This window comes from Phaethon aethereus, assembly GCF_964289735.1.
Source record: "Phaethon aethereus genome assembly, chromosome: 5".
Taxonomy (NCBI): Eukaryota; Metazoa; Chordata; class Aves; order Phaethontiformes; family Phaethontidae; genus Phaethon; species Phaethon aethereus.
In genome coordinates this window covers 8,648,891-8,663,014 of record NC_138579.1, presented here as the reverse complement: position 1 = coordinate 8,663,014, position 14,124 = coordinate 8,648,891, and the positions used below count along the sequence as shown (strand labels likewise).

The following is a 14,124-nucleotide window of genomic DNA, read 5'->3' as shown; positions in this document are numbered from 1 at the left end:
ATTATTTCAGTAATGTTTCGTTAGATTTTAATGATGCTTTGCAGTTAGTTAGGAGAACCTATGCTTTAATTACTGAAATTTCCTTCCATAGTTTCCGCATATTGGGTTTTATAGATTATAAAAATGCAGTTAGAGCCATGATCTTTGACTCATGGTAAGCAGTGTTCTCTGGTCTGTAAGATAGTAGCAGCTGCTTAGCTAGATAATTAATATGGTTATAAAATCTGTGACTTAGGTTTTTAACAATTTTCCCTTGGTAAAGACTTGCCTAAACTTAGGGCTGGATCCAAAACCTATTTAAAACAGTGGAAGGATTTCAGGACCCTCTGCATCTGGACATCAGTAGTTGCATCTAATCGAACTTCCCAGAAAAGCCCATGTTACAGAAGAACAGAGACAAGATAAACGTAAGAACTTGAGCACCGGTTTGAATATTTTGGTGTTTTGTATCCCTTACAGCCTGCAAGTCTGCAAAAGCAACAGCACCAGCGGCCTGTAGTGCCTGCACTGAGCATCCCTGGGTCTGTATGAGTGTAAGGATCAGGCAGTTTGCTTTCAGCTGCAGGACCTTAGCCAAAGTCAGGATTTCTTTTAGCAAAAGGGTGGAAAGCTGCGTCGTAGCCAGGCAGCTTTCCTACCTTTATCTCCACTCAGGAAGGTGTTACAATGTGCTTCACCAAAACAAATGAGAAAATGTCGGAGATCCCAGCTGAGAAATGATAGAAACAGTGGTACAGTCCCAGAGACTAGTCACGTAGAGTGGATCGTTTGTCTTGCATTAGTTCCTTCATTACCCCTTCAAGCCCTGTCGTAAGACCCTCTGCATTTAAATTGAATCCATCTGTACTAATCCTAGAGCAGCAAGTGGATGGGATCACACTTGGGACCTCCAAGGTGCACAGAGTCAAGTCAGATTTATTATCGTAGACACAGTGGGGCTAATGGGACTACACTGCACCTGCAGCTGACCTGCTAAATCCAGACAGTGCTCCAGCGTAGGGTGGAATAGGGGATTATGCTCCAGGTCTTGAATTGCATCTCTGCACTGCTTTGTCTGACAGCCTGGACGTGACCTTAGGAGTTTCTTCCAGTCTAGTTTTCAAAGCTCCAACAATGAGATTCTGACCAGTCTGTTGTCTGGATATCTTTGCATCACGTGATTTCCCATTCTCCTTAATTTTTATGAACTTTTCAGTAAGCTTCTCATTACCTTGCAAAACACATGTGCTCATGATGTATGATAATTAGTGAGGAATTTCTCAACTTTTCAGTTTCCATCAGACAGCTCAGACAGTTTCCACCATCCAAGGATGTTTTTCAACCTAACATCCTAAACTGTTCCAAATATTGTCACACTGCATTGTCGCACTGGAATGTGTTTTGCAACATCATTTGCCACAAATTTATAATGCATTTCATTCAGTCACTCAGCATGTTGAAATGGCTTTGTTTTGAAATCCAAATTCAAAGAACAGGAAGGTTAATGTACTAACAAAGAATGAAATTTCTTATATGAGCGTTACAGTAGGTTCCTATGGTGATGAACAATCCTAGCAATTCGATGGAGTAAAAATAAACACATGTGCATGTGTTTCTTTGATAACTAACGGTTTTAAATTCATATGCTTGAAATTAAAATACAAGTTAATAACTTGATTGGAATTACTACCACTACACATATTACTACCACTTAGTATGTGTAGATTGGTTGTGTCAGAGCTCAAATAACTATTTTTGAATGACATACTCAGTGTGTAGTCACAAAGATGATCTTGGCTAAAACTGGTAAGGATGAGGTGGGAACTGAAGGCAAAGCAGAAGTTAGCATGGAGGAAGTTTAATGAAGATCTAGTCCTTGCTGCTCATGAGAGCAAGCTATCCCAAAGAGAAGTTTGTTTTAAAGCCCCATTCTGTTGTCCTTGTATGTGGAAGAGGACTTGTTCTCCCACACCGAAGTGACGATGCCTTAAGCCCACGGTTTTGGCTTTCCTGTTCTCCTTGGGAACAGCTCATCTTCAAATCCTGTCTTCAGACCACAGCACTTCAGCCTGTCTCTGAGTGTTCACAAATAAGAAATTAACAATGACACTAAAAGCATTAGCGTATTTATTATTATTACTTAAGGGGAAGCAAGTGGCCTCTGATCCATAATCTTAAATCACTTAGTCATGAGAGCCCTCCTCTGACAGCTGGGATGATATATGTAATACATGCACATGGACTCTTATCTCCTGGTGTAACAGTGGCTCAAACAAGATGGAATTGTTTTTAATGTTTAATGCTACAGGTTTGGGGCTTATTCATCTAGTAATGAGCAGAGATAAAAACATGACAAAACTAAGAAGCCTTTATATACTAAACAGTGTCTCTCATCCAGCAGAACCTGGGTTTTTTGAGAGGTAAAAAAGAGGCAGTACATTTTCTGTATATGACCATTTTTAAGCAGCTAAAAAAATCTTTACAGTAATAATTTGATATATGAAACACACACTGAATTCAAATCTCTTAGTTTTTATTGAAATCTCTAGGCAGCAAATGAAAAATTTATAGATATTAGCTCTTCTATAAGAAATAGGTCATTATACATGAAGGCAGAACAGCCATTAACTAACATGCAGATGTCTCAAGGTCTCATCTAACGATAACGTTCTGAAATGTCAGTAAACCCCAAAGATTTTCTCTTCTTGACCTCTATGCCATTGTATGGCTTAGGATTTGCTCAGAAAGCAATTAAATAAAAGTCTACCATGTTTTAACAGTTGTTTCCTTCAGAAAAGCCATAGTTTGAAAGAGAAAAAAGGTGTCTATTTAGTCTCAACCTAATCATCAATGGTGATGTGAATAATGAGAGCCAATTCCACATTGCAATGACTGAAATGGAAATCATGGGAAAATAACACAGTATTAAAATTATTCACTGCTGGCCCACTAAGCTTTCATACAGGAGAGATGGGTTTATGGTAAATAGATACAGGTTGTAACATTATTAAACATTAATCTACAGGAGGACAGTGCAGTTTAGTTGTGTTTGCTGTTAATAAGATCTTCAAGAGCTGTAGTAATAATTAGTGATACCCTGAGACGCATAGGGGAATCAGTCTGCCATTCCTGTGTTGGCCCATCACATAGAGTTGTCTGTAAGTGCTGGCTGGATTTCCTCATGGATGACTGGGGTAGAAGGCTTCCAAGCTTCGTGGCCAAAGAGAACTTCTACAAAATTAGGTGTGACGGCTACATACAATTCCCTGCTGAAGAGGGAAGGTAAAAATCGTTTGGACAAGTATTTTTGTTTCGTTGTAGAGGCGGGGTTGTTGGTCGTTCCTTGCAGATCGGGACGAGGTGAACAAGAAGTCTTCCCTCACCTCACAGAGCTGAGCTAGGACCAGGTACAGTTGCAATCCACGGTTCTTTGGAGAGCGGGATGCAGGAGAGACGGTCAGGGTCTCACTGTCCTTCACATGGGTCCAAGAGCGGGGCCTGTGCACCCATGGGGCTTTCTGTTTCACCATTATGGATGGTATGGATTATTTACCCCCTGTATGCACTGTGCAGAGCTAGGAAAGATTATCCACAATTGTCTCTGCCTCTTGGACGTCTTCATCTTGGGATTGATACAGATTAAACTATGAACCTGTCATAAGAAATGCCAGGGCTGTACACCATGGCTATGGAGCAGCTCATGAGCTGGGGGAAGAAGTACCTGAGTGGATGGGTCGGGCATTTTCCTCAGCACTGCCACCAAGGGGATGGAGCTGACAAGAGGGGCTCTCAGTTCCAGAGACCACATCTAGGGGAAGGTCTTCTCCAGATCTGTTTTCTTAATGCTTTCACCCTTGAATGTCTTTACATAATGCTGCATGTTAGAAAATAAAGCCACCTCCAGAAAAAGCACGAAATAAAATAATCCTTCGATCGACTCCATTCTTCCAAGGGTGACCTTTGTGCCAGAAGTTGTCACTCCAAAAAACGTTGTGACTTGAGAGATTCTTTGATGTATGCCATACTCTTTCTGATGTTTATTTTTCTTTCTTTTATCTAAAAAGTTGATTTTAATGATAGAATTGCCTGTAGTCTGCTATCTTTTGCCCCATTAGAATGTCATGTGATGATTGTGCTTGGGATAGATGTTATAGCAAAACTGAAAACTATAAAACCTTAAGCTGTTCTGAGAATTCTACAACCCTTATGCAACCTGGCATCTGCTACTTTGGGTCACTGGTGAATTTTACCAGTGTGCCACAGGGTGTTAGACAAACGAGCAGTCCCTGTGCTGCTGAACCACTTGATTCCTTAAAACACACGCCGATGCCTCTTGTCCTCCCGTTTTCAGAGCTTTAGACTGATTCTCTCTGTGTTGACAATACTGAATTTAGTGGAATCGAGAGCCAGTTTCTAGGGATTTTTTAATGTCTTAATGTCCGAGTAACACTTGTTACTCAGTTTAAAAGTAGTTAGTTTTGTTATTGCACTACTAAATCAAACCGTTTTGATCACAGGTTCAGATCATGGATTGTAAACAAGAAAACAAGCCAAACTCAACTTGTTAGACTTGATTTTCACATCTCTGTTTCTGAGCATTTAAATCCCAGTGACCTTGGATTTTACTGCAATTAAAACAGAGCACACCATTACTGCTGAAATTCAATTCTTAGTGCCAAGATACTCAGTGATGTATTAAAGATTACCCTAATGCATGCAGGGTTAATAATGGCTCAGTGCCATACATCACCGCTGAGTTACTTACAAAATTGCCTACTTATTACAGGAAAATGCTCTGTGGTTTGCCAATCATCTGTTTTCTTACCTTTGTCTCTTTGGCCTCCGTCCAGTGCCGAATGTAACACTTTAAGCCAGGTCTGCAAAAGAATTCAACACTCAAATGAGCCAAATCCTTCTAAAAATCTGAATAACTTGGTCAGGTGCCTAGCGGGTATTGTGTTTTTTTGGAAAGAACTGACCTTGATTATGACTGCTGAATATGTCTGAAAACCCAGTCACCTTTCTCCACAAAATAGAAAGAGCTATCTGTGGCCTATAACTGATTAGAAGTTGGAGGAGTTCAGATTATTTATTGTCAAGGCTGCCTTTTTTTAGTATTACAAGTATTTGTTATGGTTATTCATTTAGGAAACGGTCCTAGTTATCCCACCACTAAGACTGCCTAAGCTCGTTGCTTGAATATCAGTCAATCTATCTCCTAGCTACAGCCCCGAGAAAGTGAGAATCCTGTGTGCTGAAAAAGAATTGCAAATAGGTAGCATTCACGACTCACCGACCTCCGAAGTTTTTGTTAATAAGTCTTAACAGATTCTGTAATATATGCTAAGCCATCCTGTGGTGTTTTCCAGCTGGGGGAGATTTTATTAAAAATACTTAAACCCATCCTAAAATAGATTATTTGGACACACTCTTAAGCTGTACAGTTTTTGTTTCAATTAATTTGCTTTTCTTTGAGTTCTTTGTAATATCTGCTCCCCATAGAATTCTTTGAGCTGTTCAAGGGGCTTATCTTAAAGTGCCTGAGCATGCTGAGGAAACAGATGGAAGAGGAAAAAAATCAGATGGAACCTCTTGGGAATTTTATTCCCACCTTACAGATCTCAAGCTGAAAAGATAGTGGGACATTCTGTGCCAATTCCCTGCGAGTCTTCCAGAGCTGGTTCCTGCCTTTCCCAATCTCAAGCAGCAACCACAAGCTTTTCACTCACCACCAGCATTTTATGTATGCCATAGGGTGCTCCAGAGGTGACACCTCTGGAGTTGAATCTCTGCATTGGGTGTCACTGTGTTGGGATTTGTATCAGATGGGTGCCAGGTGATGGTGGCAGAGCTTAGCCATTGTTTTATACTACTTTGAGAAGGTTTAACTTTCTGTGCGGAGAAGCGATAAATGTTATCCTGGACTTTACTTTCTTCTCGCTCAGCTTTGTAGTGGTTCGAGTCTTTGTGGATACATGTGTACTGTTCATGTGTGGCATGGAACCTTGCTCCATTTCTGGTAGAAACACAGCTTATACATCCAGCAAAGATTTTCCTCTGGATAGAATTCAACTTCCTCCTCTCATTTTGCATTGAAATCTAGCAGGTTCTGTTCTTTCATGCTGCTTGGATGCATATGGGAAAGCTGAGTGTGAAGTCTGTGGCTACAGATTTATTACAGAGCAGCTTCTGTAGCAGCACAAGCATCTGGTCCCTGTAGACTGCCCGCTCCAAGTCGTGTGCTCCAAAACCATCAGTTAGTAAAGCATTGCAGTCAGCAACCTTAATATCCTGCCTTGCTTATAAGCTATAGTTTCACTGAGAAAGGTCTTGAAATCTCTAAGGAAATTTCCTCTTTAGAAATTTGCCGTGGTGGTTTTTGATATGCTGCTGACAGAATATACAGGCTAGAACAAATGTCCCAGCTGAACTTTGGTTCTACGAGCACGGAGCGTTGGAGGCATTTCCCGAACAGTGAAACAGTATGTTGAGCGTTGCAGGATAGAGTCTCTCTTAAACCGAATTTCTCTTTTACACCCGTGTCTGTGCACATTTGTACACCATATGGACTCACGTACAACCATGTTGCTACTGCGTTGTATCTTTTTAGTTGCATGCTGCCTTAAAAATGCTGAGATCTCGGTAAGAGCGTTTCATGATAAGAATGTCGAAGTCTTGTGTTCTCAATAAGGGATCAGTTTCAGAAGCATATTTATCTGAATTTGAAGTGTTCATTTTCTCATTTTCTGCTTTTAGGATCTTTGGACTGTTTATCATTAGCTTCTGAATGCTTCTCTGTGATCCTATATCACATTATGTGTATTCTTTGGAAGCAGGAAAATTACTACCTGCTGTAATCTGTGTCGCCAACAACCCCTTCCTACAGTACAACTTAATAGAGAAGCTGGTGGCATCTCTGAGACTCCTGCTGAATTCATGACGTTGGTATTTGTAAACACAAAAAGAAGTGCCGCAAAGTCAGGCTGGAGCTCATGAAGTCCTGTGCTTGGAGCATACAGTAAATACGCAGCTGAATATTGAGATTGTCTATCTTTGCTCTTTTTTCCCCCCTATGTATATCTACATTTATCTTTATCAGTCAAAGCTCCTTTGCCAAATCTTTTAATATTATTTCTTTTAGTTGTAATCTGTTTCATTCTGTGTTCTTGGTACTTGCAGTGTAGCAGACAAGAAAACTGAAATAAAGAATATTTGTTCCTGACTAACTCTTGGATCGATCATTACTCACTCACTGCTTTCCTAGTTGATAAGTGATGTCTCCATATATCTCCGTACAGTAATATGCCATTAGGAGAATCACTTTATCATGACATCAGAAAATTCCTGAATTATGCTTTCTACGACTGGCTTTTTCTGGGCAATGGAATTTTTTCTGTCTCTTCATATTAGACAGTGTAATGGTAGATATGTTTGTTGTGTCTATAAAAAGAATAATGCTTTGAGTGCTCACTTTTAATACTCTGTATTTATTTGTGAGGAAACAATATGCTGCTTTGCACCCAGGTGGCTTTTATTCTTGAGGGACACAATTAATTTACACTCTAAAAACAAAAGGTTCCAAAGCATCTCCAAATCTTACAGTAGCAACCTCTGCAATAGTTTAACCAATTTTTCCTGCAGTTTGGAAGCTTAAAAGATGAAATCAGTCATGTATGAATACACACATTTTTCTTAAGAGCAGTGTTTGAGAATTCATAGCTCATGGCCTTGTTAAGTCAAAAGCACTTACATTACTGAAAGTATTAAAGGGATGTAAAAAACTTCTAACCATGATTAGGCCCAAGAGCAGATAAAAATGTTAAAAATCATCAATCATGATACAAAAGCAAGCAGAAATTTTCATTAGATTACTATTGAGAAGAAGAAAGATGGCATGTTTCTATTTTATTGTAATAAAGACAAGCTTTCTGTTTGATCCAGAAGTAGGGCTGAGGTGAAACAATCACTCTCAAAAGTAATTTTTGTTTTTTACTGGAAAAACTGAGGTGTGCCCATATTTCTAATGGTAAATGGAATGAGTCAGGTAAGTATAAGTTCGTAAAATTGACATTTGCCCCTAATAAAATTATGGAAATGTGATACGGGATATGGTCAACAGTGACTCAGACAAGACATTATTACTAATGCAAATGATGGTTTATAGAGAATATGTCTTGTCAAATGTGTTTATTATTCATTTTTATGATAAAGCAGACTTATGCAGGGTATTTTAATGTGTTCTGTACAACATTTTGTTACAGAAAAATAGCATTAAAACAAATTGACTTATTCTGTGTTAAATCAAATAAAAACGAATTATCTGGTAGATCTGGAAAGGTGGTTGTAGGTGAGAAAACCTCATGCGATGGGGAAGTTTCCAAAAAGATGCTGTGCTTCATAGTGTTAGGCACAGGAAGCATCATCTCTCTTATTTATTCAAGATGACATCAAGAGATGACCTGGGCATAGTCTATAAACACCTACATGTGGAAGAGATTTCAGATGATTGCAGGTGTTTCATCTGAGCAACAAGATGAGATCCACTGGCTGTTGCCTGAAAATTAAAAAAAAATAATTTCAGAAACAGCACGTTTTAAAAGGGAGAGTAGCTGTCCGTTGGAACAACTGCCCTATATCATTTGAGAACATTAAATCATGGCCTTCTAGGCTATAGTTTTACCAGGTATTCTGGGATTGATGTGAAAATTATGAGTGCGAGAAGTTAGTGCGGGTAGTTGCAGTAGCCCCTGCTAATCTCAGACTGTCATAGTACAGAGGATAGGAGAACAATTTCTACTTCACCTTTTTGCATTCATTATATCTGTGACCACAAAGGAACTTTGATATATTGAAATAAGAAAGGGACTAAATGTTACTATTAAACTAGAAATTGTTTACTATTTGCCCATTCCATGCTTTAGGACCTTTAGTAATACTTTACAGTAATATGTTTTATACCGCTTCTGCATTAAACAGAAATGAAAATCGTGGCTTTACTTCAATATTAACATGACCATTTGCCTCAAAGCTTAGTCAGGGTTACCAGAGTCTCCCTCTGTTTGCTAATATCCAATGGCAGTCAACACATTGACCCAATGTCCATGTTTCTCACACTGTCTGCAGAGCAAGCTGCCAGATTAATTCCATACAATGAGAAATCAGTACTATTGATCTGCAGTCTTCTTTATACGACTTCCAGCATGTTTTTAATCTCATGCCCTTTTCTATTATTTATCCTAGGAAAACTTTGAAAGGTTTTATATGTTTCTCAGCGCAATTAGCTACGATGCATTTTAGGCTTATAAGGGCATATAGTGTGTTTAGGAGGATGTGCAAGTATTAAACACACAGTTTACAAACCTGACAAGACCCACAGGTTTTCTCTTTCTTCAGGTGTATTTTGTTACTATTTCAATAGGGAAAGCTATTTAAGGTAAGAAATTAATTGAAGGTCTTATTTAAATGATCAGCTATAAAGACATCTTCATGTTCACAGGACAGTTTTTCACTCACCTTTACTTTACATTTCATAAGGTTTCATAATACTTTCTTTTGCTCTAATCTCAAACTCCTTGGATTTTCTAGTCTGTAAGCCCTCCAGGGCAGGTTACTTACTGTATGTCTGTACAGCACTGGAACTAAAGTGTAGGTGTGTTTGGATATGCATTGGTAAGTGGTCATCTACATCAAGAATTTTGAAGACTAGGTTTTCTGGATGTGAGCAAAATGTGGTGTTTTCTATTGTGAATGGTCCGTCTCTGCATGTCTTCAAGCTCCTTCAGCTCTGAGCATCCGTTCTGTGCTCCAGCAGGGATTGAGCATAGCAGCGGGCGGATAGTCTGGGCACCAAGTCTGGAGGGATATCCACAAACAGGACATAGTAGTGCCACCTGCAGTTCTGGAACACGAGTGTGAAAACTATTAGGAATGAGAACAGTGTAACAGAATAGTCCCTTCTTCCACATCGCCCTTTCACGTGCAGTGAAAGCAGTAGATGGGTAGAAAAAGACTACCCCAATTCAAGATAAAATTCCCACCAGAAGCTTTATGAAATAACTGAATGGATGGATCTTAAGATCCACCCAGGCAGATCTTACGATCCATCCATTCAGTTATCTCAAAGCACGCGCTGGCCGGGTGTCATGTTCCCAGCTGATTATTTTCACCTTTCTTTTATTCAGGTTCTCTCAATTTGCCCAAAGGACATGAGAGCAGATATTTGCGTGCACCTAAACCGGAAAGTTTTTAACGAGCACCCTGCCTTCCGGCTGGCTAGCGACGGCTGCCTGCGAGCCCTGGCTGTGGAGTTTCAGACGATCCATTGCGCCCCGGGGGACCTCATCTATCATGCTGGGGAAAGCGTTGATGCTCTTTGCTTTGTGGTCTCGGGATCCTTAGAAGTCATCCAGGACGACGAGGTGGTGGCTATTTTAGGTACTGTGATTTCTATTGAAATGGTGGTGGTTTGGATGTATTTGCCTTCTGCTTAGCTTCAAATATTAATAGTCTTGCCTAACATCAGCTGGGACTACAGGAGGCTAGTGGTTGTCATAAGATGGAGATGTTGTGTCTCCAGAGATGCTACTCTAGAAGCAAACCCTTCATCTTTCATGCCATTGGGAATGCTCTTTCTGCCCAGCGTGGCTCACTGGTCACAGTTAGAGTGTCGCTGAGCAGAAGAGAGTGGCATCTGTGTGCTTGACATCTTTTAAATAGCACATTGTTTTATGTTAGTCTCTCAGGAGGATTTCCATATTAACCTTCACACAGGGCTTTTTGTTTGTCTGTATTCTAGCCCAGAATAACACCTGCAAACGGTCTCTTCAAGGAAACAAAATCGTCACTTGTAGTGAACTGGCTTTACAGAAAATAAACAGTCTGATCGAACTATGCAAGGAGATGGGGATGCACCATCTATCCAGCCACAGATGAGAAGTCTGAGTAATAGGGGAGCTCCAGGTTAATCACCCTGTCACCCTGCTGTGGTGCCTGGTTTGCCAGCCGTGGGTGGGAAAGAGCCTAATGCAGACTCCTGGCTAGCTTGTGTGGGATTGGGAAAGGGGTAGCAGATGGTGGGACTGAGTGGTCAGCACTAGTGTTGAGGCAGGAATCATCCTCAGAGGCAGAACAATGTAGAGGAAGAACTGGTGGCTCCGTGTGAAAACCATCCAGCGTCTGTCTTGCCTGTTTAAAATCGACTAATTTATTGTAGAATTTGTCTCCTGTTGAATATTAGCTATTTGCCTTCTCTTAAAGTGGAGCTGTGGCTCCCTGAGGGCAATACTGGTTGTGAATAAAGGCTTCAGCTCCTTCCCGGCTGGCAGCAAGGGGGAAGAGAGGAGAAATGAAGACAAGCAGTAGCCAAAGGAGACTCGTGACATCTTGCTATACAAACCTCTGTACATGCGTCCTGCACTGGGGTGGGCTGGGCAGTGTGTGGGTGGGAGATGGGACTGCATGGGAACGGCTCCCTGAGGGCATAACCCAGGTCCTCCCAGCTGGAGAGTATCAATTCAGGAAAATGCACATCCATGCTCTTTCGAATTACCTGCTGCAGCTTTCTGTATTCTAGTACATACTAAAGTTTTTGAAAAGAGGGATTTAATGTAAGAATGAAACCATTCCCGTATTCAGATGTGAAGTCATTATGGCGAAAGCTCCTAAATCTGCAGTTTCCATAGTAAAATATTCCTTGTATTTCAGCTCACTGGATCATTTAATTTTTATTATTAATCTCAGTGATGATATCCTGTATTTGCTTACAGCTATTTAAAAACCAGAAACTTTAAGATTAATTAACAGCATTTAAATAAATAAATTATTTTCTGGGTATTACAGTGAAAACAAACAATAAATATGTAATTTACTGAACTAGAAGCCATCGCTGAATGGATTACCTGCAAAACTTTATTGCATTTACTAATGAATAGCGCGTGCTTGGAATGACTGTAAGAGCTTTTTGTTTTACCTTGTAGATATGTTAAATCTAGTATCTATGTTATTCTCCATTTGGCTGGAGTGACTTTTAACCATATCTAGTTGAAGTGAATTACCTTTAATTACCAAAAGTGCCTTCAATTCTGCCATGGCTGCTGACAGGCGATCCCATGACACAGAGCTATGTTCATTGTGTACTACAGGGATTGGCAGAATGTGTAAATGTAACTTAAAGCAAGATAAACTGCTTCCTCTAGTCATAGAGCACACTGAAGAGCTTTTTCATGCTCTGACAGTTTATTTAACAGAATAGCAAACTGAGTAATTATGAGATGTCGTATCCAAAAAATTCGGTTGTGGAAGAAAATCTCACCTAGATGTAGTTGCAAAGACATTTAAGACATTTATAGTGGCAGCTGTGGCACCTGAAATAGCGACTGCAGATCAGACGGTGAAGAACATAATTTTTAACAAACTCTTCTGCCTTGAGAAGTTCAAGCACAAGGAAAATGAATCTGCCTAAGGGGGAGACCAGGTTTAAAAACCTCTGCCTAACGTGAAAACCTCTGTAGCCTGCTTTGATGCTCCAAGCATCTGCTGTCACACTGGGTTTCCTAGGGAAAGTCAACTTATGGGGTCGTACTGCCAGTCTGCCCATCTTCTCCATCCCCCAGCAGTAACCTAGAGTGGAAATGCAATAAGTATCCTTTGGAAACTTGTCCTCATTAATTTCCTCTATGGGAGCAGGAACGTGGCAGGACGTGCTGTCTGCCAGTCTCTGCTCCTTGCAGAGCCATCCATTTGCTAAGTTTGCTTTGGAACTGGTACTTTGCCGTTACTGTTGTAATAGTGTAATGTTATTTAATATGATAGTGTTATTTGCCTTGCTTAAAGAGAGAGAGAGAAGGTGTGTCCTTGTTTTTTTTTCCACCACGCTCACGCACAGATGGAAGTTTTGGTGTGTTCTTAAAAATGGTATATCCTAGAAAAGTGCATCAGATGGGGATACCAAAATGGGTTAAGTACATGCATCTTCCATCTCTTGCATTCGTGCTTCTGTCCGAAGTGCAGAGCTTCGTCCTCCCTCAGGTCCCAGCATGAATCACGCCATGATGTTGCTGTTTTTCCCCGTCTCCATCTTCCCTTATCACGTTCCCTTCCCTCACAGCCACGGTGAGTTGGCACACCCAGCCTCCCTGCCTGCCGAAACGGTGTCCTCAGGAGACTTGGCATCCCGTCCAGGTGCTTTCTGCAGGCTCCGCTGTGGAGACAACAACCCTTTTGTTCAGCAGCATTTTTCCTGGCTCGACGGCCCCAGCTTTGGCGTGTCTTGTGCTCAAAAGCAGGGGAAACCCAGTGATTGACAGGGCAACTTGCAGCACTGTGCCATTTTGTTCTCTCCTGGTTTGGTTTGGGTTTTATTTGTGTGTAATTAAATGCCCAGCTGCTGCAGTAATCAGCATTACAGAAATCAGTACAGGAAGAGGATGAATCCAATTGTAGATCCACAGTTTATAGGACTCATTAACGAAGATACCCAGGTGCCCCACTACGTTCCCCTCATTAGTTACCTCCGTTTCTCGAGGGCAGTCTCCCACCTTTCGCAGGTACGGACTGCTGCCCCCGCAGCCGAGCGCACCATGTGCGGAGCTGGTGTGATGGGATGCTGCTTCACTGGGGGAAACAAGATCCAGTCATTTTAACATAACTCATCTGCAGTTGCCAGGATAATGGAGAAGGGCAAACAGTCTTGTCTCTAATTATCAAAACTTTCCTAGCAAGTGAGGTAACCCTGAGAAGGCACGTCAGTAATTTTCCACCGTCTCAAACAGGAGTAAACAATTTAACTGCCACTGCTCTGCATGGGGAGGTGTTATCAGCAGAGAAGTCTTAGGAAGGACTCGGGGTTTGAAGTCCTCCAGGCTAGTGAAATGAAGCATCTGTAGCAGAGGGCACCTAACAATTCACCTTGCCGCAATTAACCTGAATTTGCTGCTGGCAAGGAGTTTCACGTAAGTGGTGATGCCAACCAAGTTTCTCTGGAAGCTGCTTTCCAGCACCCGCTGTTTGCACAGCTGACTGCCTAAGTTGTACAGTAAGTTAAACCAGGCAGATTGATTAATGAGGTTTAAAGAAGTCATTTTGCCAGCAGAAAAATAATGACCCACCACGTTCAAATGTTGATTGTAGGAATTGATCAAAAATATT

The 14,124-nt window shown here is 40.9% G+C and overlaps 1 protein-coding gene across 1 annotated transcript in view; it reads left to right on the top strand.

Moving 5' to 3' along the window:
- KCNH5 (potassium voltage-gated channel subfamily H member 5) overlaps positions 1-14,124 on the top strand; it is a gene marked incomplete at its 3' end in the record, with an annotated part of 164,145 nt that overhangs the window by 111,108 nt on the left and 38,913 nt on the right. Inside the window, exon 9 of the mRNA XM_082000469.1 lies at positions 10,161-10,413. Coding sequence (XP_081856595.1) covers positions 10,161-10,413 — 253 coding nt within the window. The remainder of the gene's footprint in view (positions 1-10,160; positions 10,414-14,124) is intronic.